This window comes from Anarhichas minor, unplaced genomic scaffold (genome assembly GCF_050575085.1).
Source record: "Anarhichas minor isolate MPS153535 unplaced genomic scaffold, ASM5057508v1 ptg000038l, whole genome shotgun sequence".
Taxonomy (NCBI): Eukaryota; Metazoa; Chordata; class Actinopteri; order Perciformes; family Anarhichadidae; genus Anarhichas; species Anarhichas minor.
Window position 1 is genome coordinate 2,060,451 of NW_027466484.1, and position 22,050 is coordinate 2,082,500.

Genomic DNA, 22,050 nt, shown 5'->3' on the forward strand with positions numbered 1-22,050 from the left:
ATAAAATTAGAAACATTTACTTAAAGAAATTCAACTCTGTAATTTCAGATTTTGAAAAATTTAGTGACATCTCAAGATTAAAAATACTCCTAGGAGATAGGAAGTATAGGAGAAGGAGATAGGAAGTATAGGAGATAGGAAATATAGGACACAGGAAGTATAGGACACAGGAAGTATAGGAGAAGGAGGCAGAGCCATACCTTGCTGCCCAATACGTATTAACATGCCACAACCTGAGGGACAGTGAGTGACCTGCACACACACACACACTTTATATATATATATAATTAATAATCAATCTAGATGTTATATTAATGTCATTGTGTATTAATGTTTTTGTGTATTGTTAGTGTATTAATGTTATTGTGTATTAATGTTACTGTGTATTGATATTATTGTATGTTTAATTAGTTGATGCTTTGGCAATACCGTTTCTAAACGTTCATGCCAATAAAGCAAATTGAAATTGAAATTGAATTTGAATTTGACAGAGAGAGAGAGGAAGGGCAGGAGAGAGAGAGAGAGAGACACACACACACACAGACAGAGAGAGAGAGAGGGGCAGAAAGGCAAGATATTTGATCAAACTTTGATGAATTTCTTATTTAGACGCACTGGTGCAGCATGAGATCAACACGGAAGATGCTGTATTTGAAAAGTAACAGTTTTCAAGGAATTTGCCTCCCCGATCCCTTCAGGAAGTGATTTGACTGGTTTCCCCTGTGCGAAGCTCCTTCCCCCTGTGCCCTCCTCCTCCTGAAGAGGAGGAAAAAAGTCCTGCCTCCATCCTCCATGTGCTGCCATGTGAGGGCTTTTAGTCCTCTGAGCTTCAGACTGCCGGCCTCAGGAGCCCTCCAGTGCAGCTCTGAGAGTCCTCGGCCTCCTCTGGTCCACCTAAACCCTCCGTCTTGCTGGGTGGGATCATAGAGAAGATCACCCCCACCATAACGTTTCATTTGTCTTCCTCGCACTCATGGAGCTTTACCTTCGTCAGCGAGGTAACATTTTCCACTTTTTGTTTTGTTTTCCTCTTTCTTTTTCTGCCTCCTCGTCTGCAAATCATCTCTTCTTAATAGCAGCCCTTCATTTGTTGCCTTTTTACTCACTCTCCTTGCCTTCAGTGGTCTACTGCAGTTTGGCACGCGTGTGTGTGTGTGTGTGTGTGTGTGTGTGTGTGTGTGTGTGTGTGTGTGTGTGTGTGTGTGTGTGTGCGTGCGTGCGTTGGGTATTCGTGGCTGGTAATCCAGCAGTTGGCAGGCAGAGATCGCAGTGTTGGAAAGCGGTTCATAAACAGCAGCAGAGCAAGAGCAAAGTGGAATGTTAAGTTGAAACACATGCTGCATTCAGAGTGGGCAGTGTGCAAGCTAAGCTCTCTCTCTCTTTCGCTCTCACTCTCTCGCTCTCACACACACACACACACACACTGCCTCAAGGTGGCTTCTGTTTGCCTTCACGTGGTTAGGAAGTAGCGTTGGAGCGGCGTGCATGCCATGTGCAGCTGAGGGAGTTCGTCCATTTGCGTTGACTCCACTTGTTGCATTCACCACCCAAGCTGCAGTCAGCCAGCAGCCCACTTTACCCCCCCCCCCCCCCCAACTTCTTGGAATATTTTTCACATATTTGCTACCGATCGGATTTAATTTACGAAACTACGAAACAGATGTTTCATTAGAGGAATAACACTTACATATAGTCATTTTGACCCACAATGGAGATCTTTTACGATGGTCAACGTGTATTCTGTGATGGCTTCATTACCGTTAAACAGCTCGCAACATCAAAGCAGCCAGATTAGTCAGCGAGGAGTTCTCCCACCCCTCTTTTATCTTTTTATTTCTCCCTCTCTCCTGATGAAGAATGGATCTGAATTTAATGATGTTTGTAATGAAATGCAAATCCCAGACTAATTACATTAAAGAGCTGTGATCTCCTGTTCCGTGCCTTAGTGAACATGTCATGATATGGTAGAGATTAGAACAGCCTCCAATTCAATGCCCCGCTGTGGAGTAGCAGCAGCTGTAGCTATCAGCTGGCCGGGCCGCTCTGCGTCTGTGTGTGGACTCGTGGAGTGTTTATCTGGGCCACGCACGGCTGCCTGATGGGTGCGTTTTGATACTGATCACACACCGAGGGTAGAAAACACAGACTGAGCGCTTTTGCCAGCGTGCAACAGCGGCTGCTTATTATTTAAACGGTAGATTTAGAGTTTATGCAGACACATGAGACAATACAAAGATAATATGCATATTATATTAAATTAATGGGAATAATCCATCCAATAGCTGTTGTTGCATTTAACTAATAAACAGAAGTCTGAACCTCACGATGACGCTAGAAGACAAGTCAGAGGATCACCAGAGTCAGACGGATACATCATGAAACCATGAATGTCTGTACAGAATTGAACCAAATGTCAGTCTCGACCAAAGTGGTGGAATAGCCACAGCACTAGCATGGCTGAACATGTTAAAATAGTAAACACAATAAAGGATAAAACTGTATCTGCATGTACCCCGTAGCTTGATCAGTTTTCTTTCTGTTGTCACAATCAAACTATAAAGAAGGAATGTTCTGTGAAACATTACTCGATGGCACTTACAGATCACGCACACATCATCCGGCTCCACCGTATTATTCCCTTTCCTTCTGTCCCGTCCTTTTGTTTATTTTTGTGGAACCTGTTGAGCGGCCCTCCCTCCCTCCCTCCCTCCCACCGTCAACGAAGCTTTCCTTCACAACTCCAACGTAGCTGTCAGAAGCCATTAGAAGCAGAAGATGTTGCGTTCATGGCGCCCGGCGGCCAGCTGACGGGACCTGCTGCGAGATCCTTTGCGGCACATCTCGCCGCCCCCATCGGCCTGCCTCTCGGTGACAAAGCACACCGCTGACACTTGAGATTAGCCGCTTCGATAATGTTAATAAGTTATGCTGTGATGACATGAAGCACATGTCATTGAGTGTGTTGAGGAAGTCAGCATTGGCCTTGAAGGGGACTATGGTGTCATTAGAAGAGAGAATGACTTCATGTATCTGGAACCACTGGAGGAGTAGACGGCTTTGATCGGCCGCTGTCACAAAGCGAACCAGCTGACGAGGCTTCTGTGGCGATTCTAAGCTTTGCTCCTAAAAGAAACCCTGCCTCTCAGAGCTTCACACAATCTTTGATAGTTGTTCTCTAAATCCTTTCATTTTTACATTCATGAGCACAGGAAGTGAGATATTCCCTCCAAACCATTTTCTATTCATCGCATGTTCCTAATTTGCACCTTAGAAACTTATTTCCAAAAAGTTCTCCAGTGCTTTGTGGAGGTACAGGGACTGTGTGTTTTCTGTGCCTCCCAGGTAGCATTGGTGCTAAAGTGGTGAGTAGATCTTTACGGCACTCAACAAGCAAAATTGCAAGAACTTGCCAGTTCCAGCCTCGCAAAATGTGAGGATTTTCTGCTTTTCTCTGCTTCGCATCACTATAAATTGGATATATTTGAGAATTGAACAGCTAGTTGGGCATAATGAGCAGTTTTAAGTCGTTCCGCGTCTACATTGGAAACAATGGATTTGAGGGTGCTAAAAAACGCGACGTGTGAACTTCCCCTAAAATAACTCAAGAGCTGTTTAAAGCATTAAAGAAACTAAGACTAAATCAGAAACAATAACTTGATGAGACCAACATATCAAGATCCTAAAATACCCCAATACATCGGCATCCCAAAGAGAGAGGGGCATTCTTTCGATAAAGACTTTTTGTAGAATAAGCAACTAATCAAAATATTAAGGGAGCTTCAATACTTGATATTTGGCATATTAGCGCCACGCTCCGTCCACTGCGGTCCCAGGGGATCAACTGCCGGACCGCTGACATCTTTGAAAAGTTTTCTTTGGGTGTGTTGCTCCTGAACTTCTCTTCAGTGTTCAACAGTCTGGAGAAAAATGATCACACTGAGGATTTGGCGCTCAACAGTAATCAACAGCAACACATTAGCGATCCAGATGGTGCTGACTACACCAGTAAATCAGACCCAGCCGGTCACAACCCCCCCCCCCCTCATCTCTCCACAGAGGCCCCTGCCTTTGGCCCCGCGTTGCTCTTGTGTAACGTCACTGTAGCTTTACAAACACTCTCACCCATCAAGTCTCTCTCTGCATGTATTGTACTTCCTGATCACATTAAGTATTCATATACTAATCTGACACACACTGCTGCGTTTACCAGCTTTTGGGCCTCCATTCCGCTCTTTTTTTTTTTTTTTCTTGCACTGGAATTGTATGCAAATCCCCGCTTTGCTGAGGAATAATAAGCAGGAGCGAAGATAAGTTCTGGTCCGAGGTGTCACCTCGAAGAGAAGATGTGTGAGTGGAATTCTGCTGCTTGGTCTGGAGGTGCAGCACCCTCATGCCACCAGAGAGAGGCAGTGGCGTGTTGTTGCAGGGATATGGTCGTGGCGAGACATTTTCAGGGGGGGGGGGGGAGGAGGAGGAGGTACTGCACTGCCAACGTTACCCCTGGCAACCTTGATTAAGACAGGATATCGTCAGTATAATTGCTCTTGTGATGATTACATGGTGAATATTTCTGCCCACATGTGCAGCAATGACATTTTTCATATTCCCCCCCCCCCCCCCCCCCCCCCCCCGCTGCACAGACTGTGGGCAGCTGAGAGGCCCGGCTGCTGCCGTGTCGTTGCTTTGACAGGCGTGCAGTCTGAACCACGGATAAGCTGACGCACTGAGAACCTCCACGTAGTCGAGAATAAGGAGCACCATAAGGAAGAAAGTCGCTTATCTTGACTCTGGCTTTCAACTGGTGAACCACTAGAAAAACACACACTATGAAATATGCAAGTAAAGTCAGAGGTTGACAACATAGTGTCATGAATATACATATATGATCTACAACATAAAAACACACGCATTGTCTCTCCTGCTCGATCGCGGGCCTTTTGTCAGCTCCGCAAGGTGGACTCCACTCTGAAGCTCGTATGAGTGTTATGAGTGCATAACGCTGACCTGTTTAAAATCTCCCTTATTAAAGTGTATTTCTGACGAGGCCTTCTTTCCCTTTTGCAGATCGCCTTCTCGCAGCACAGTAACTTCATGGATCTGGTGCAGTTCTTTGTCACGTTCTTCAGGTGAGCAATTTGATGCATAAGAAAAAACACAAACTACATTATCTGTGAAGGATGCAACTCTTATTCTACTCGAGCGTTCATGCACACACAAGCAGCTACGCCTACTTTTAATAGCTGCAGGTGAACAAAGAAACAACCTGCTCTGATATGTGGATGAATGTGTTCCCACATCCCTTGGGACTTCATTCCCGTTTAACTGGGCAGCACATTATAATTTTGTACACAATCTTCTACATCAACAACCTTTTTAGTGCCAAAGCAGAAAGTAGCTTTTCCTTTATGTAGCATGTTGGAAGAGCGCGGCCCCATCTCAGGCTCTCAGGCTGCGCAGTAGAGGTGTGAAGCTAGTGATTAAGATTCACCTGTCAACGGTTCTCGAGGCATCTCCATATTTAGCATCCATTTTCTATATTTGCTACTTTTCCACCAGTTACTGAAGCAGTCGGATGCATCTAAACCGACCTTATTATTTAGAAAGTGCTTCCAGAATAATTTATAAATACTTGAATCCTTCTGCGTAGTATTACAAGTGTGCATTAATTCACACAAATACCTTTTTCACATAGCAGCTCTCAGACAGGGCAATGAATGCCTGTGGCATGTTACAGTGCATGGATTAGCTTAGCGGCTAGCAGACGTTTCCTTACCCATAGCTCTTCTACTCTTACTTGGTTTAGGTCTCTGCAGCTCCAGGTTCACCACACCGACATGCACGTTTCCTTTCAGCCCAACTGAGAGGCTAATATTGGTAGCGAGAGCAACAAGTTAGCGTGAGAAGTTAAGAAGCACTGGCGTTTAGCAAAACTAAGATAGTCAGCTACTGCTTACAGCTTTTGAAGTCGACCATGTATGACAGTATCACATAGACACTATATTCTGTATTTATTTATTCAGCAGATGAAATATTCAAACCCACGATTCCACATCATGGAAAGGAGATGGAAAATGTATTTGATGTCTTTTTAGCTTTGCACACATTCCTCCGTGGTTCACACTGACAGACAGTTGCTTTGGATCTCGAGGATCTCAAGGATCCTTGTCAGAGCAACGTGTTGCTTTCTAAAGATGGAGGCGCTGGTTCTGCTGGTCGGTGCTGAACACGTGTGCATGTGTTGAGCTGTGATGAATCCCTGAACCTCAGGAACTGCTCTGATGTGTTATTGATTTTTTTTTCTTCTTTCTTTTAAAATGTGAGGCACCACAAATTGGGTACACTAGTGTGTTTGATGCATGTGTGTGTCTCTTTCTGCTGTGTATCCTGCAAGTGTGTTTGCGTGTCGCCTAGAACTCAGAGGAGAAATGTAGGACGTTTTCGTCTCCACAATGTCCTGAAAGAATTGCCGGCTCTTTCAGCTCGTACTGCTTTTATTGATCCAGCCGCCATGTACAGTATATATATGTGTATAGTATATATAGTGTATAGTACAGGTAGAGACAGCTCTGATGGGGTTGATTTCAAAGATTTTTAATTTTTGTTTTGCCGATACAATCATGTTTAATAACCGTATGTTTCAGCATCGATTGACTAAATCACCGTCCACTCTTGATGGTTATTTGTTGTTGTTTTTGGTTGTTGTTCAGCTGTAATAGCTGCGGGTCTACACGTGCCGCCTTCGCTCCCTCTGCAGATAAATGCAGGGCCTGCAGTTGCTCGCTCATGATGCTCGTATGTTCATACGCGCGCGTCAGCATCTGAATGTTTGCATGTCAGCATTCGGAGCGTGCAACCTGCGACTATAGCTGTGTGCAGCAAAGCAGGCATCACAGCAACGCACAAACACAACGACCCCTCTCTCTCTCTCTCCATCTTTCTCTTTACCTCCTTACCTTTTTTATTGCCTTCCCTTCTTCCTTTCTTTTCTGTTGTCTCTTCACCATCTCCCCCTTCTGTTTACTTTCTCCTCTCCCTCTCTTTTTCCATCCCTCCTTCACTCATCATTTTTGCATCCCCCCTCCTTCCTTCTCCCTCCCTCTCTCCTCTTTTTGTCTCTCCCATCCTCCTTATTTCCCTCCCCCTCATGCTCTCCTCTCACTCTCCTTTCATCTCCTCCTTCTGTTCTGCCTTCCTCCTCTCTTCTGTCCCTCGCTTCCCTCCTTCCGTCAGTCTCCCTTGTTCCATCGCCCTCTCTTCCTCTCCTCTGTTTTCTTTCCTCCCAGCCTCCCACCTCTCTCTCTGATTTGCTCTTAATCCCACAGCTCAGTCTTATTTTCTGTGTGTGTTGATGTGTGTGCTGCCTGCCACTGATTTAGCACAGATGAGCAGACCTAAAGTTAGCGAGCTCGCAGCCTTGTCCCTGTTTGCTTCTGGTTCTTTGGAACGCCGCATTGTTTGTGTTTTGCGGGGGAGGAGAGGGATGCTAATTAACGTGGAAATTGTTTGCTCTTCTTCACTCCCGACTTTATCTTTCTCTGCGTCTTAATCTCACTCTTCCTTCGCTCTCGGTGCTTTCTCACTCCGTGCCATGTTCCCTTGTGGGGACAGATGAAGGTGGTGCCGTCCCGTTATCTGCAGCACCAGCAAAGATTCCCCCACAAGCATTCTCCAGCCGCAAAAACAAAAACAAAACAACCGATGCATTAGACATCAGCAGTAACAACAGTAAAATGCATTCACATATTCACGTCCAGCTGTCCAGCAGCTTCTCACCTTCGGCTCGTTGTGTTGAATCAACGCTTCTTTTTACCCCCGTTTTAAACTCAAGTCAGGAACCTTTTCATGACTGTCATACAAACAGAATTGTGTCTCTAGTTGTGCAAATTAAATGTTTTCTTCCAGGCCTGGAAAATCCCCTGAGAATGTAAAAAAAATAAAAAATTCCCAAAATATTTTTGGAAATGCAATGAAAATGTATTTGTGCGCTTTTTCATTTTTTCACTCAAACTGTCACGTTTTTAATTTAAAACTTGGCGGCTGCTAAAGCGAGCATCCTTTGAAGTAAAAGTGACCTGAATGACAAATTTCCTGGCTACATAAGTCCAAAGTGCTGCATGGAGGAAGCTGAAAGAGCGATCATAAAATGCAACTTTCTGAACATTGCCCAGTGGGACATATTTGTCATGGAGATATTGCTGTCGTGGCCATTTTTGAAGTCTAACTTTTGACATCATCTAGCCTACATCTTTCTCTCGCCCAAGTAGTTTCGGAGCTCCTTCAAAAAGAAAAAAGTAAAAGTTTGTTTGTATGTTTTCTAAGTAGTTTATCTGGTTTATGAAGCCAGTGTTCAGCAGAGGTGCATATGACAGTGAGACTTAACCTACACAGTGTAACGTGTCTTAGAGGAATGAGTTGTACTCTAATATATAATTCAACAACATCAAAATTATGAAATAACTCTTTAATGTCCTTTTCAGCCAAGTGTTCATATCTCAGTCTGGCAGTGAAGTGGGATCCAGCTCTTTGTTGTGGGACCAGATCTTCTTTTCTTTTTGATGGGTACATTAAAGTAACAGAAATAAAACTAGTCCCCAAGCACACTGACCACTCGGTGGAGCCTTTTATAAAAAAAAATAAAAAAATAGTCAGCGCGGCACCGAGGTCTGATGTCCCAGAACATTCTCTGATCCCCCTGAGAGATCTCCTCGCTGCCATAACGAGCTTTCTGCTTTGCACTTACATCCAACCCAAGTGCTTGCATGTATTTTTAGTCCGTGCCTGGTCCCAGAGAACCCCTTAATGCTGCCGGTGTTTAGCACCCGGAAGTGTCACTGGTCAAAGACACTCGAGTCTGAATATTGAAGAAAGAATAGGTTCTGATCGAAGTCCATTTTAAATCAGGCGGCAACCTCTGCTTGTGGAAGCGTCTTGAACCTGTAACTCTTCTAATGGCCAGCAGGGGGCGAACAGACACGTTAGGAAAAGAAAAACGACTCTACTTCTCTCTTGATTTATTACCTCAGTAAACATTGTAAACATGAGTTCATGGTCTCAACCTCTAGTTTCAGGTCTGTATGTGGATAGAGTGGTTGGCGTTCACTTTTGTTGCAGACTGAGAGATTGATGCTTTGAGGTGGACCTGAGACTTCTGGAGCCCACCCGAGTTCACACCTCAGCAGAAATACGCCTTAGTCGTGGAAAGTCTGACACAGCTGCTCGCTGAAGCCCACAGGAGCACATTTAAGAGGATAAGTCAGCTGATTTTATTATTGTACTTCCCTTGAAAAGACCAAAATAAGCAAACAAATTGATCCTGCTAACAAGTATTCTGTGTAGTTTAGGTTTATATCTTATTCCTTTGCGCCACAAATCTCCATTGTTGTCCACAAAGCATTACTGTAAAAAGCCATTAGTGAGCACCTGGTGACATGCGCCTCATAACGGTCCACATTAATGACCTCCACAGAGCTCCATCAGCACCTGGCAGCTTCAACACCCTTGAAATGTCGTCCTGTTTGAGATGAATTATTGAAATATAAAACCCACTTAATTACCTTTATTTACCTCCCTTTGCTGCGTGTTATCGCGCTTGTGTTTTTAAAGGATCGCTGACTCATGTTGGGGTTGCCGGCTGTCTGCACAGAGGGGAGACGTGAGTTGGTTCTGGGCAGCAGAGGCGTTAGAAGAAGGCGGTACCAGCAGTTTGACGGATTCTTTACTGGTTTTGATCTGTTGTGATTTTGAGTATCAAAGCGCTGCCGTCAAAATCTACCAGACAATGAATTCTTAATCGCCCCGAGTGCCGGCATTGGCCATCAGCATGCAGCAGCAGGGAGCACGCAGCAGTGTTCTTCCACTCGCCGACCTTGTTCTCGACCGTTTAGCTCGTTAAAGAGGAGAGGTGATTAGTGTCGTCACTCCCGGGTCTCTCCAGTCAGCATGCTGGCTGTGTGTCGCTCTCCACCTCACCTCTGCCTCCTCTTTTTGCTTTTCTTTATCCGATACTTGTGCTAGAATGAGACTCAGGACAGCGCTGTTGCCTAAACTTTGCCTGAATTCATCGGTTTTTTGAGGGGAAATAAATCGTCTTGAAGCAGCTTGGGTCACAAAGGTACCGGTCCTCCGAGAAGTGGTCTAAAATCAAGAGGACAGCTTAAATAATTCATTCATGGGGAGAAGTTCTTTTGGCAGACGTCTGCAACTTTTGCCAGTTGCACTTTCTGTCGATTGGACTGCTGTCCAACTTCTCCTGATTTAGCTTTTGAGGATTCAGCATCTCCCATTTACACATATTGTTCGGCGTGTGGGTTTATCTTATTGAGGAAGAAATAAAAGCTTGACCAGCCTCTCTCGTAAACACGGGTGCAGAGCTGTGCACACACATCCACTCACACATGTCATCAGTGGGGCTGACGAGCCGTTCAGTTCAGTGAAAATTACATTCCAACAAATCAATTTCTCATTTTGACTCGTTAGAATAAGATTTCTGTGAAGACAATGTTGGTATCAGTAATTCCCTTTTCACTACTAAGAATAACTATTAAAGATATCTACAGCTGAACTACACACGTGGAACGAGGATTGTGACGAGTAGACATTTTATTTCCCTTTCAGATATCAGATATAGAACTTCAGGTTCATTCATTTAAGATCTCTCTGCTGTCATCTTGACCTGGAATGCTAGATATCTCAAACGTCATTGTTAGTACCAATACACTTCTACTAGTTACTATTTGACTCATTTTCCGATATGAAATGCAATTCTAGATAATATCTGTAATCACATTCTTACAATTCCAAGCTGATCAATAATTATATTTTGGCTCATCAGAATTTAATTTTCATATCTAGAATTCCATTCACGGTGTCGGTTCTGTAGAAACGGACGTCTGCAGTGAAACATTTAGACTGCAGAGAACTGAGTTGTGTAGATGCTGATAATTGGAATTGCCACTAGTCCAAAAAACTTCATGGATATTTTGGCTTGAAATTATAAAACGTCAAACTTGAATGATGGATGCCTGTAATTTAGTTTGGATAGAAGTCAACGGTAAACATTTACTGGTTGTAATTAAGTTAAAGATATCGTCAATGAACATTTCCACTGGTAAGAATTTAATAGTTGCTATCAAGCAATTAATTACAGATATAATTTAATTAGAATTGCTACCAGTCAGAATTACATTATAGATATGATTTGGAATTATAACGAGTCAAAAGGCAATTGTTGATACAGTTACTATTACTGCTACTGCTTAAATGTTAGGACTTGCCACACACACACACACACACACACACACACACACACACTGAATGGGTTTTTCTTTTTCTCTACTGCATCTTCAAAGCTTTGGGACAGCAGCCTGCGATAGTGCATGCGTTGGGCTCTGCTCAATGCAATCAATTCAAAATGTCAATTTAAATTGCGACCACTTTAGCGACGACAGATCGTTCCCAATTATTTCCCCGTGGCATTTGTTCTCAGTGGCTTCATTATCGAGCAGGGAGCCTCCCCGTCTTCCAATGCGGACAGCAATCCATCACCGGGATTTGTGTGAAAAAGAGTGACATTGACCCCAAACCGTGACGTGCGGCCTGGAGCGCGCTGCCTCGCTGCTTCCCTCTCACACTCGTCTGTGTTTGTACACAAACGTCGGCCTCCATCAGCGTCACCAGCAGCGCTGACGGGGCGGCTGATTGGTGATTGACAGCAGGACACAGTGTGGAGGACTCTGCAGCGCAACAACACCAAACATAAACCGGAGCTGTGATTCAAACTTTTGAAATGTTGAGTTAACAGATTTCCAAAATGTCTTTTAAAGGAAGGAGGAAGTTGATTGTATCACATTATTCATTATTGGCAATGTTTGATACATTGCACCGTATATCTTAAATTTAATTGTAGCTGACTGTCATCAGTCTTTTGACAGAATATGAATTAATCCTTTTGAATTTTGAATTCCCTTGTGTTAGTATCAAAATATGCATTATTAAAGCAGCAGATCATTTTTCATGGGGTTTCCTTATTTTTCTATGAGCAGACAGATGTCAATGCAAATGTCCCTCTCTCTCTTTCTCTCTCTCCCTCTCGCTCTCTTTCTTGCTCTTTTTATACCTGTCAAAACAGAATTACAACAAAAACATGTGCCTCTTACTCTCTCTCCCCTCCTTCTCCCTCTCAAGACACCAGAGAGAGAGAGACTCAACTCTCATTCAAACCCTGTCCGCCTGTCCTAAGGGGCCTCCCCGGGCACTCAGCAGGGGCTGCCGCAGGTGCAGTTCCAGCCCTCCTCTCTTTTCTAGTCCTCTGTCTCCTCTCCATCTATATCCGAACCTTTGTTGCTGCATCAGCGCCTGTCCATTTACCTCCCTGCCTTGGTTTGTCTTTTTGTTTGTATTTTTTTATCTCTGTGCTGCTTCTCTCCACCTTCTTTCTTATTCCTTCCACATTTCCAGCCTTCTCTTCATCTTCCTCCCCTGTCTGCCTTCTTTCTCGCTGCCTCTTTTTCTTCTCTATCTTGCATTCTTTAACACTCTCTCTGTGTATCTGACCTCGTTGTCAGGTCATCAGTGAGGAGCCAGAGTGAGATACAAGTAGAAGATGGAGCAGATAGAGGTAGTGCAAGAAACCGCCTCGTGGCTAAACCTCTCCCCCCCCCCCCCCCCCCCCGATAGGCCCGCGAGGAGCTGAAAGCCGCTCCACGTCCCGGTTAATAATGCATGACTCAGATCAGTCGTTTTGACTCGGCGCATTCACCCTCTGCTGCTCCTCCTCTTCCTCCTCCTCACCTGTAATGAGCAGGGAGGAGAGCAAAGGGAACGTGAGCAGGGCCGTAACGCCCTCCCAGGGAGTCCCAAGAGGGAGGCGAAGTCTTTTCTTCCCATCGGCCTCGTGTCCGCTCCCTTCGCACCTCACACGTGTGTCTTAAGTGCTACGGATCTCTTGAAGGTTTGTTCATCTGTTATTTTTTTGCAAGCGTTTGCTTCTGTTTGATGGAAAAGCATCGTCCTCGGAGTCCTCGTGCTTCTGGGCCCCCCGGTTGCAGGATTGTGGAAAATGACTTATGGAAAAGCCCCTTTTTTTCCTCCAGTTCTGTTATTGGTTCTGGTCTGATCTCTTTACCTGTTCAGAATGAACGCTGCGTTGGCTCGACTTGCTCCAGCTTTAGAGGGAAGCTGCTCCTTTAATCACCAATCAATTTCTAAATCCTCCTCTTCCCTCACTTGTTTTTGTCCCTCTTTCACTGCAGCTTTTGTTTTTTTTTATCACCACTGCTGCTTATTCCACTAGATCACATCTCAGACAGGCTCCCCAACAAACTCACATTTAGCAAGTTGTCAGCCTTGAATGGCTTCCTACAGGTAAATATCAGTGCACCCAGTGCAGCTCCAGATGTTCAGTATAAATGACGTGTTTTAGCACAAAAATTGTCGCAAAGGCTGTTATTTTATTGAACTTCCGAAAAGGGCAATTTTCAAACCAAAAGCGGCAGTTTTAATTAGCCGTAAGCCTCTCGTCTCAAGAGGTGAAACGATAACTATGGTGGCAAATTTAATTATCTGTAGCTAATTAACATCCATGAATTGGCAGTGGGAGCGATGAACAAGGCTGTTTGATGAAGAAAAAAAAAACAAAGTGCACTTCAACCTGTTCACACCTCACTGCAGCAGCAGCATGCTTCTGTTTGTCCTCAAGCGAAAAATAAATCTGCAGTCGACTAATTAGTAAGTTGATGCAATCAACAGATCTACAAACAAAGAATCATGCAAATACAGCACTTTAAATCTTAGGTCTCTTGGAAATCAGTCAATTAGCATGAAAAAACAATCAATTAAAGAAGTATTAATTGACTAAGACAGAAACCTGCTAACCTGCCTTATAAGGACATGCCATATTCGATTGAGCTTTTGGTCTCCCCTACCAAAGAGAATCTAGTGACTGTTTCCCGGCTCCTATTGTGCTCGGAGTGAGTAAACAAACCAACCAAAGCTGAAGAGATTTATATAGGAATTTGTATTCTGCCACATGTTCAGCCCTGCTTCCATTTCAGCTGGGTTAGAGAGCCTGGAAGTGTCCCACAGCGCTGCAGGGCTTGTAACGGTGACAAGTGCCGGCCAGAATAGGACCTCCGAGCGGCTGCTGGTTGGTGTGCGGTTCAGCAGACAAACTTATATCCGCTATAGTGAAACGGAAAATGGCGTTTGGCTGTCGAGCAGGTTTAATTAGTATTCAGCTGGCTGTGGACAACAGAGCCGGTCTGTTGGTGTTTGCCCTGTGGCTGTTGTCTCGCTGTCAGGTTAGCCAATGACACGTCAGAGATCACCTCTCTGGCCTCGGCAGCTCGTGGATATAATACACTCCCTTTCCACACTCCAGTCCGCCGCTGAAACGGACAGCTTCCATCATTCTTAAACCTGCCGTTCAGGACTTCTTCTTTCGCCTCCAGTTACATACTCATACTGTGGACCTACTTTTCCATTGCACAGCCAAAGAAATGGGTTCCAGTACTAAACTAATTCAACATTTTGTCCATTGTAGCAAAAGTAGCAATATAGTATCAATATAATATAATTTATTGCAAAAGAACATCTACAATACATCACTGAACAAATCAACCTGACCTCTTCATCAGTTATAATCCACTGATTTATGAGGTGCAACCTTCTGTTTTTACATTCTGTCTTTTATTTGGCATGCATTTATCAATCAACTATTCTTTTTCCAGTATTTCTATTAAAGTAGAAGATGCATGAATGTCATGCAGAACACCTGAGCCTGGAGAACGACGTGTATTAGTACACAAACAGGAAGGCGGTCCAGGCCCTCCGAAGTCTTACAAACTACGAAGGACATATTTAAAAAGCTTTTCATTAAAAAAAAGCCAACATGTTTGGACCACTGTAGGTCTTCATCAGGGCATTTAACAAACAGACACAACAGGTGTGGCCTCACCTATGTAGTATCAGCAACCAATGAGAGGCAATAGCACGACCTGGGTGATGATGTGACGTGTGAAACTGATTTTAATTGATGACACTTTGGCACACGTGTATGGGTTTTAACAAAAGCTACATATCAGAGCATGTTGTACATAGTGAACGTGTTTAATGAAGCACATACTGCCTTTGTTGTAAAGTCATGATGACATCATGACAAAACAAATTGTGAAAACAAAAAATCTGAGAACACAAACATGTTTTTTTTTAACTTGTCATTTGCGGAGCAAATTAAGTGGCTTCAAAATAAGACGTGTTCGGGGGAGGGGGGGGGGGGATAAAATAATTATTTAAAAAAAAAAAGCTTTCATAAGTGAATCCACGTATCTTTTAACAGCCAATGTGAAGCACACAGATGTCTGACATGACATGTCTTACAGAAAGAGTTGGCAGCAGTGTGGCAATAAAATGAGAGAAGACCAGCAGCCAAAGCAAACATTTCAGACTTCAAAACATTCAATAAAAAGCTTCGTAAACACTTCATGAGGTAAGAAATCCATTCAGCATGTTCGTTAGGCCTTGAGGACAATATGATGTAGCAAGAAACCTCAAATGCAAACAGAACGGATTGTTTCCATGGAAAACTCCTCAGGATATACTCATTTTCGTTCTTTATATATGTATTATTCATACATGTATTTATACCTGATGCATCGCACCGCATCATTCTGACACGTTTCCTTTAACCTTTTGCCTACTAGGCCTATTTTTAGCCCCCTGCTCGAAAATTGCATACTCCTACTCTTTTGAGTAAACTACCCAAACTACAAGGTCTATTTTAATAATTTTGATGGTCTATACAGGTAACACTTGTGAGATGTGTAAATATTGTGTAAATATTGTGTATATGTTACTGGTTAAACACTGCAACACTAATGGCACAGCTCAAGTTGAAAAACTTTCAGATTCGACTGAAAAAAAAGCACTTTCATTGATATTTCTTTGGAATTATTGCAGAATGAATCCTACAAACACTACTGTAAACTACATAGCAAACAGGGTTGTGGTCTCTCTAAGCTCATTTGACTTAGATTGAGTGAAGCAGGCCAGCATAATAGGAGGTCAGAGAAATGAGCATTCGGCTTGAAATTCTTGAAATTCTCACTCATGCTCTATTCTAATTTTATATACTATATAACTATATATTTCACTTTTTTTATCACTCATATTATTCAATACATCCAAATACAGATGTTAGGAATCATTTTGAGATTCCTGACATCATCAGAGCTCTCAGCCATAGGATTTTCTCAGTCCCTGTGTGTGTATGGCGCTTTATCTCAGCCTATCATCGGTCGATTTCAGTGAATAAGCCCTCCTTTCGACGCGCCATAGTCTCAGGAAGGCGTATGACGAGTTTGGTATTGATTGACATAAGTTTCAGCCAATGAAGCCAATAATAGTGCGGCGTCTCCCCGTGCGTAAAATTCCATTGGCCGAAGTCTGACCGCTGGCCCGAGCTGGGTTGACCCCCCTTCCACAGGAACCGGCTCGGCATAAACAGGATGCGCTTCGCGGCCATGACGGTAGCTCGGGACCGGAGCATTTTCGATGTTTTTGTACTAATATTTCATAAAACCTGACCAAAAACCATGGATTTTTTCCGGTGAAGACCAGTGGCATTGGACCGTTGTACGGTCACAGCGTTGCGGTGCGTCCACGGAGAGAAGAACCGACGGTATGTACGTCTTCTCTGCCTGATGCTAATGCTAAACGATGTACGGATTAGCCGGCTAGCTGCTAGATTCGTGGTGAAAATATTGATTTGAGGCAGACATAACGCCGATTTCTGCCCAGGATTTCATGCTTTTATGCCACGATTTATAGATTCTTATATGAGTAGCCTATATTTGTGTTTGGAGTGTGTCAAAAGTGACTTATATGATATTGTTGCCCATACGTTGCTGTTTAATCCGGAAAAAAAACTGGACAGATCCACAATATTGACGAACAATAAGGCTATTTTCCGAACAATATTTTCAGGGGTGCTGAGCCAGATTGCACCCAAATGGGGGAGACTCGTAGCCAGAAGGTTCCTTTAACCTCCATGACACCTCTGCATCTCCATCTCAGTGACACCGCCGAGAGTCCATGTGGTGCTCTATAGTGGCTTTAAGCAGAGACACAACTTAACTGCTGCATGATAAATCCGTTACAGTGCAGTGCCTACACTTACCAGCATGCATTGCACTCGAGCTTCTGGCCCCCGTAGAGTCCCTGCCGGCTGTAACCTCTTGACCAACTCTCCGCTGCATTCCTTTGGCCGTATGGCTCAGATTCTGAGAACACGCCCTGGCTACCATATTCTACCAAGAGGCTAGAAATCAAAGCTGAAAGTTCTTCCTTCCATCCACTGTCACATCAAATGACACCACTGGATGCAAGAAGAGCAACAGATTTCATAGTGAGGAATTTAAATGCTCTAATCGTCTACATTTACCATCAACACTGATTGTACATCCATGGAAAAGGTGGCAAAATGTGCCTTTAATGTGACAGTGGCACTTCAAACGAGGAGGGGAAGTGCGATTGTTGCGGGCGGTTCTGGTGAGGCAGCATCTGCCGGTGGATGTTGATTTCTATTCCCTGTGAGAGTGGCAGCTCCTGGGTGTGATGGAGGGGGGGTGAGAGCTGAAGCCTGACTAACTTGGCCAGCTTCCCTTGTGGAGGTTGAGATCAAATGAAGCGCACTGTTCTGTCTGTTTCCATCTGTGTCTTCTTCTCTTTGTGTTTGTGTCCGTCTCGCTTTCTATGTGTCTCTTTCAGTCTTTTGATCTCCTGCGGTGGAAGTATATTGATGACAAAAGACTTGTGAGGGCTCAAAACAAATACGAGTGCATCTCGCGAGTCTGCAAAGTCCACAAGTCCACGCTCAGACAAAGATTTGTAAGATCAGGATTAGGTTTGTGAGCGAGGGAGGGAGGACAGGATCTTGAGCGTAATGATGATTTGAGCGCGCGAGAGGAATTGTAACTACTTTTGAGGCAGCATCAGTGATTCTCACACTTTTGTCAGTCTAAATACCCTGAGAGCAAACTCAAACCATGTTCAGTTTCCTTCTACTTTCAAAATAAAAGCTTGGGCACTGGCGTTAACGACTCGATGGAGACGGGGAGCAGTGTCTGTTAAGACTTTATAATCCTAAATGACTCAAATTACATTTGTTGGCAAATGATCTCGTCATGAAGTCATTTCGAGGGTCAATTTAAGAAAGTCGAAATTACTCACTAGATATAAATCACATAGACTGTGTTCGTGTTAAAGGAATACTTCATTCACAAAGTGACCATTTGTATATCAGTTATTCTGCCCGTGTTACTCTGACTTCTTGAAGAAAACTTTGTTTTTCTCTCACAACTCGTTTATCCAGTCGTGTGCTCACTACTTCCCAAACAGATGCATCTTCGCTAAAACCTACTCTCACTTAAACACTTGGGACTCGTCCGGACTTGCCTGCCCAAGTATGAGACTATTCAGAAGTTGGTTTAAAAGAAACTCAGGGTTCCAACAAATTAGAATTAGAATTGTGGCTGCATTCATACCGACAGCGTTGTCTGAATAGGCAAGTGGCAAATACAACATACTGGTATGAATAAACAAGGCAACTGTGAGGTGATCAGTTGGGCTGAACCTCGATCCACACGCCCACAATAAGTGAATCGTAGGCTAAAGGCACGTCGGCATAAAAGATGTAAACCACAAGGTGTCCTAAAGAGCCTCCTGGTTCAGTTACACAAGAGAAATATATTCCAAAGATGTCTTTTTTTCCCTCGTGCAGGCTTTAACTTTGAAAAAGACAGCTGGAGAAAAGTGAGAGTTCAGACTCAAAACGAGCGCACGCTTTATCCGGATTGCACGCTGGAATCTGACTCTGCTGTCATTAATCGGTGCCCGAGCGCTCCTAAACGTTGACCTGCAGACGGAGTTTGTGTTGTGCTCCCTCATCACTTTACTTCCATATCTGTCTTCTGTCTAATCTCGTATCCGTCTTCCACCATTACTGTCCTTTTCCCCTCTGTCCCTTTGTCTTTCCTCCTCCTCCTGTCCTTTGTCCGTCTCTCCTCTTCCCTCCCACCCCGCTGGGCAGGGAGGCCTTTTTGATGAGGGGCTGATAACTATTCACACGGGTCATTCATCAGCGCCTTGTCGCTCTTTAAGCAGCGAGCAGGAAGCCAGATCAATAGGTTGGCTGAACGGATGGATCTCTTAAGAGTCGTCCTCGGCCTGGAGAGATAAGGGATTTTTATTTTTGAATGGATGGCGCTTAAAACAGCTGGCGGAGCGGGGGCGGCGGTGAATAGAGCTCTGAGCACATCACAGCCAGTATTAGAATGGGTAACGGCATTTAGATTGAAAAGGTGGTCAAACTTTGGAGAAATCTGCAAGGGGTCTCGCTGGAAGGCCCATGTGTCTGGAGAAGTTCTGCCTCAACTTTGAGATTCTTATTAAATGCACTCGAGTGAATTCACATACGTTCTGTGATCTGAAGCGCAAGAAGAAAAGGGAACAGTTGAAACATGACTTCAATCTCCACTTCTTACTCATCTATTGTGTCTCCACCCAATCCTGATCATTTAGAGTGTTAACATGTTCTCTTCTGTCACACTCAGTGTGGGTACATGGCGCTGTGAGCTATGTGAACACAGGGTTAACTGACTGTAGGAATGGTAAATTAGATGCTAAATATAACTGCTGAGATGAATCCTACAGCGGCTGCATTGACACTTTGTGTTATGGAGATCAATCTTCAAGTGTAGTTTGTTTTTATTGATGTATAATGAAGCTCATTAGTCCCCGAAACCCAAAATATACACACTATATTCTTTACTGGGTTATTTTGTCTCATTGTGACATTATGATTCAGTGTCCCACGGCCCAGTCTTTAGTTAAGACTTTGTGTTTTTGAGCCGTCCTGTATAGCGTCTATATTTACAGCGGATGTTTTGCCGAAAGGAAAATCTGAGATGATGTTCGGATCGCTGGTGTTCAAGCGTTTTGCCATCATGCTGCTGATGCTTTGCTCATCAGCAGCCCGTCGCCAACACTGACGTGAGCTGCACGTAGGAGGTCTGAGCCGCAGGGACGCTGACAGGAAGTCAGTGAAAGGCCCAACAGTCAGGGAATGAGGTTCAGACTGCAGGAGATGTTGTCTCTGATGTATTTGCGCACGCACGCACGCACGCACGCACACACACACACACACACACACACACACACACTCTATATTTCTTTGTCTTTATTTTTTGTGGTTTTCTGACCTGTCATCTTCAGCAGCTTCCTAAGTGCAAGTGTGAAAGCAGCCAGGGGAAGTGGAGGGAGGCAGGGAACACACACACACACACACACACACACACACACACACACAGTGACACTGCTTACAAAACCTTCTCTTCAAAACATGTCACCGCTACTTTCATCACTTCAAGGTGATTTTGTCGCGAGAGCGCAAAGAGCACCGTGGTTTTGATTCTTTTTATTTTTGCAAATGTGGAAAACACTGAAAGTTGAGTAAAAAGACACTGAAAGGTTAAAGTGTGCAGGATTTAGGGAGATCTATTAGCAGAGATGGAATATAATATTCGTAACTATGTTTTCATTTTTCCTCATCAGTAAAACAGAATGTACGTCAGCCTTTCATATTCGATTCAGTGTTATCAGTAAAACAATACAAATATTCAGGCTCGTGTGTGTGTGTGTGTGTGTGTGTGTGTGTGTGTGTGTGTGTGTGTGTGTGTGTGTGTGTGTGTGTGTGTGTGTGTGTGTGTGTGTGTGTGTGTGTGTGTGTGTGTGTGTGTGTGTGTGTGTGTGTGTGTGTGTGTGTGTGTGTGTGTGTGTGCGTGCGTTAGATAAAAGACTATAGAAGGAATTCTTCAAATTTATTTGGCGACCTGATTAAAATCTCCTGCGACCCACCTGTGGGTCCTGGTTCAGTTTTTGGGAATAGGTTGTCCGACATGCTTGTGAAGCTGCAGTAACGTGAGCCACAGAGTGCTGAAGTAGTGTTACTGTGGTGAGGATGGCCTCTGAGCGAGACCGAGGTCCTGAAAGATAACACAGCGTTACCAATGTTCTGCACTCTGCGGCTCACGTGACCAAAGTCTTGGTAAAGGAAAGGGGTGAGCGGAGGGGTATTCAGCAATCTGCACCCACACTGCTAGATGCCACCTAATCCTACACAATCTCCTTTTCAGTAAAAAATCAATTAGAAAAAGTCCAACGAGGAAGAGAGCGCAGCGAAAAATAAACCAAGATGACAAAGATGTTACATCATGTCAAGACTCATCATCCAGAAATAAATGTTGGACATGAAATAACCGTCGTGCAAGTATAATAGAATCAGAGTTGAAGTCAAAGTATATTAGGGGATGGAGGTGTGTGTGTGTGTGTGTATGCAGGGGATGGAGGTGTGTGTGTGTGTGTGTGTGTATGCAGGGGATGGAGGTGTGTGTATGCAGGGGATGGAGGTGTGTGTATGCAGGGGATGGAGGTGTGTGTATGCAGGGGATGGAGGTGTGTGTGTGTGTGTGTATGCAGGGGATGGAGGTGTGTGTGTGTGTGTATGCAGGGGATGGAGGTGTGTGTGTGTATGCAGGGGATGGAGGTGTGTGTGTGTGTATGCAGGGGATGGAGGTGTGTGTGTGTGTATGCAGGGGATGGAGGTGTGTGTGTGTGTGTATGCAGGGGATGGAGGTGTGTGTATGCAGGGGATGGAGGTGTGTGTGTGTGTGTATGCAGGGGATGGAGGTGTGTGTGTGTGTGTATGCAGGGGATGGAGGTGTGTGTGTGTGTGTATGCAGGGGATGGAGGTGTGTGTGTGTGTGTATGCAGGGGATGGAGGTGTGTGTGTGTGTGTGTATGCAGGGGATGGAGGTGTGTGTGTGTGTGTGTATGCAGGGGATGGAGGTGTGTGTGTGTGTGTGTGTGTATGCAGGGGATGGAGGTGTGTGTGTGTATGCAGGTGATGGAGGTGTGTGTGTGTGTGTATGCAGGGGATGGAGGTGTGTGTGTGTGTGTGTGTATGCAGGGGATGGAGGTGTGTGTGTGTGTATGCAG

At 44.3% G+C, this 22,050-nt stretch overlaps 1 protein-coding gene across 9 annotated transcripts in view; it reads left to right on the forward strand.

Annotated features, from left to right (window-relative positions):
- The window catches only part of atrn (attractin), a 135,705-nt gene that overhangs the window by 62,039 nt on the left and 51,616 nt on the right, over positions 1-22,050 (forward strand). For 3 of the 9 annotated variants that reach the window (XM_076107392.1, XM_076107393.1, XM_076107394.1), the window contains exon 25: positions 5,065-5,126. In XM_076107392.1, the coding sequence (XP_075963507.1) occupies positions 5,065-5,126 (62 nt within the window). Of the gene's footprint in view, positions 1-609; positions 999-4,640; positions 4,779-5,064; positions 5,127-6,092; positions 10,642-11,485; positions 12,005-22,050 lie in introns of those variants that run through there. The other 6 variants (XR_012958963.1, XR_012958962.1, XM_076107397.1 and 3 more) reach the window with 6 other exon arrangements.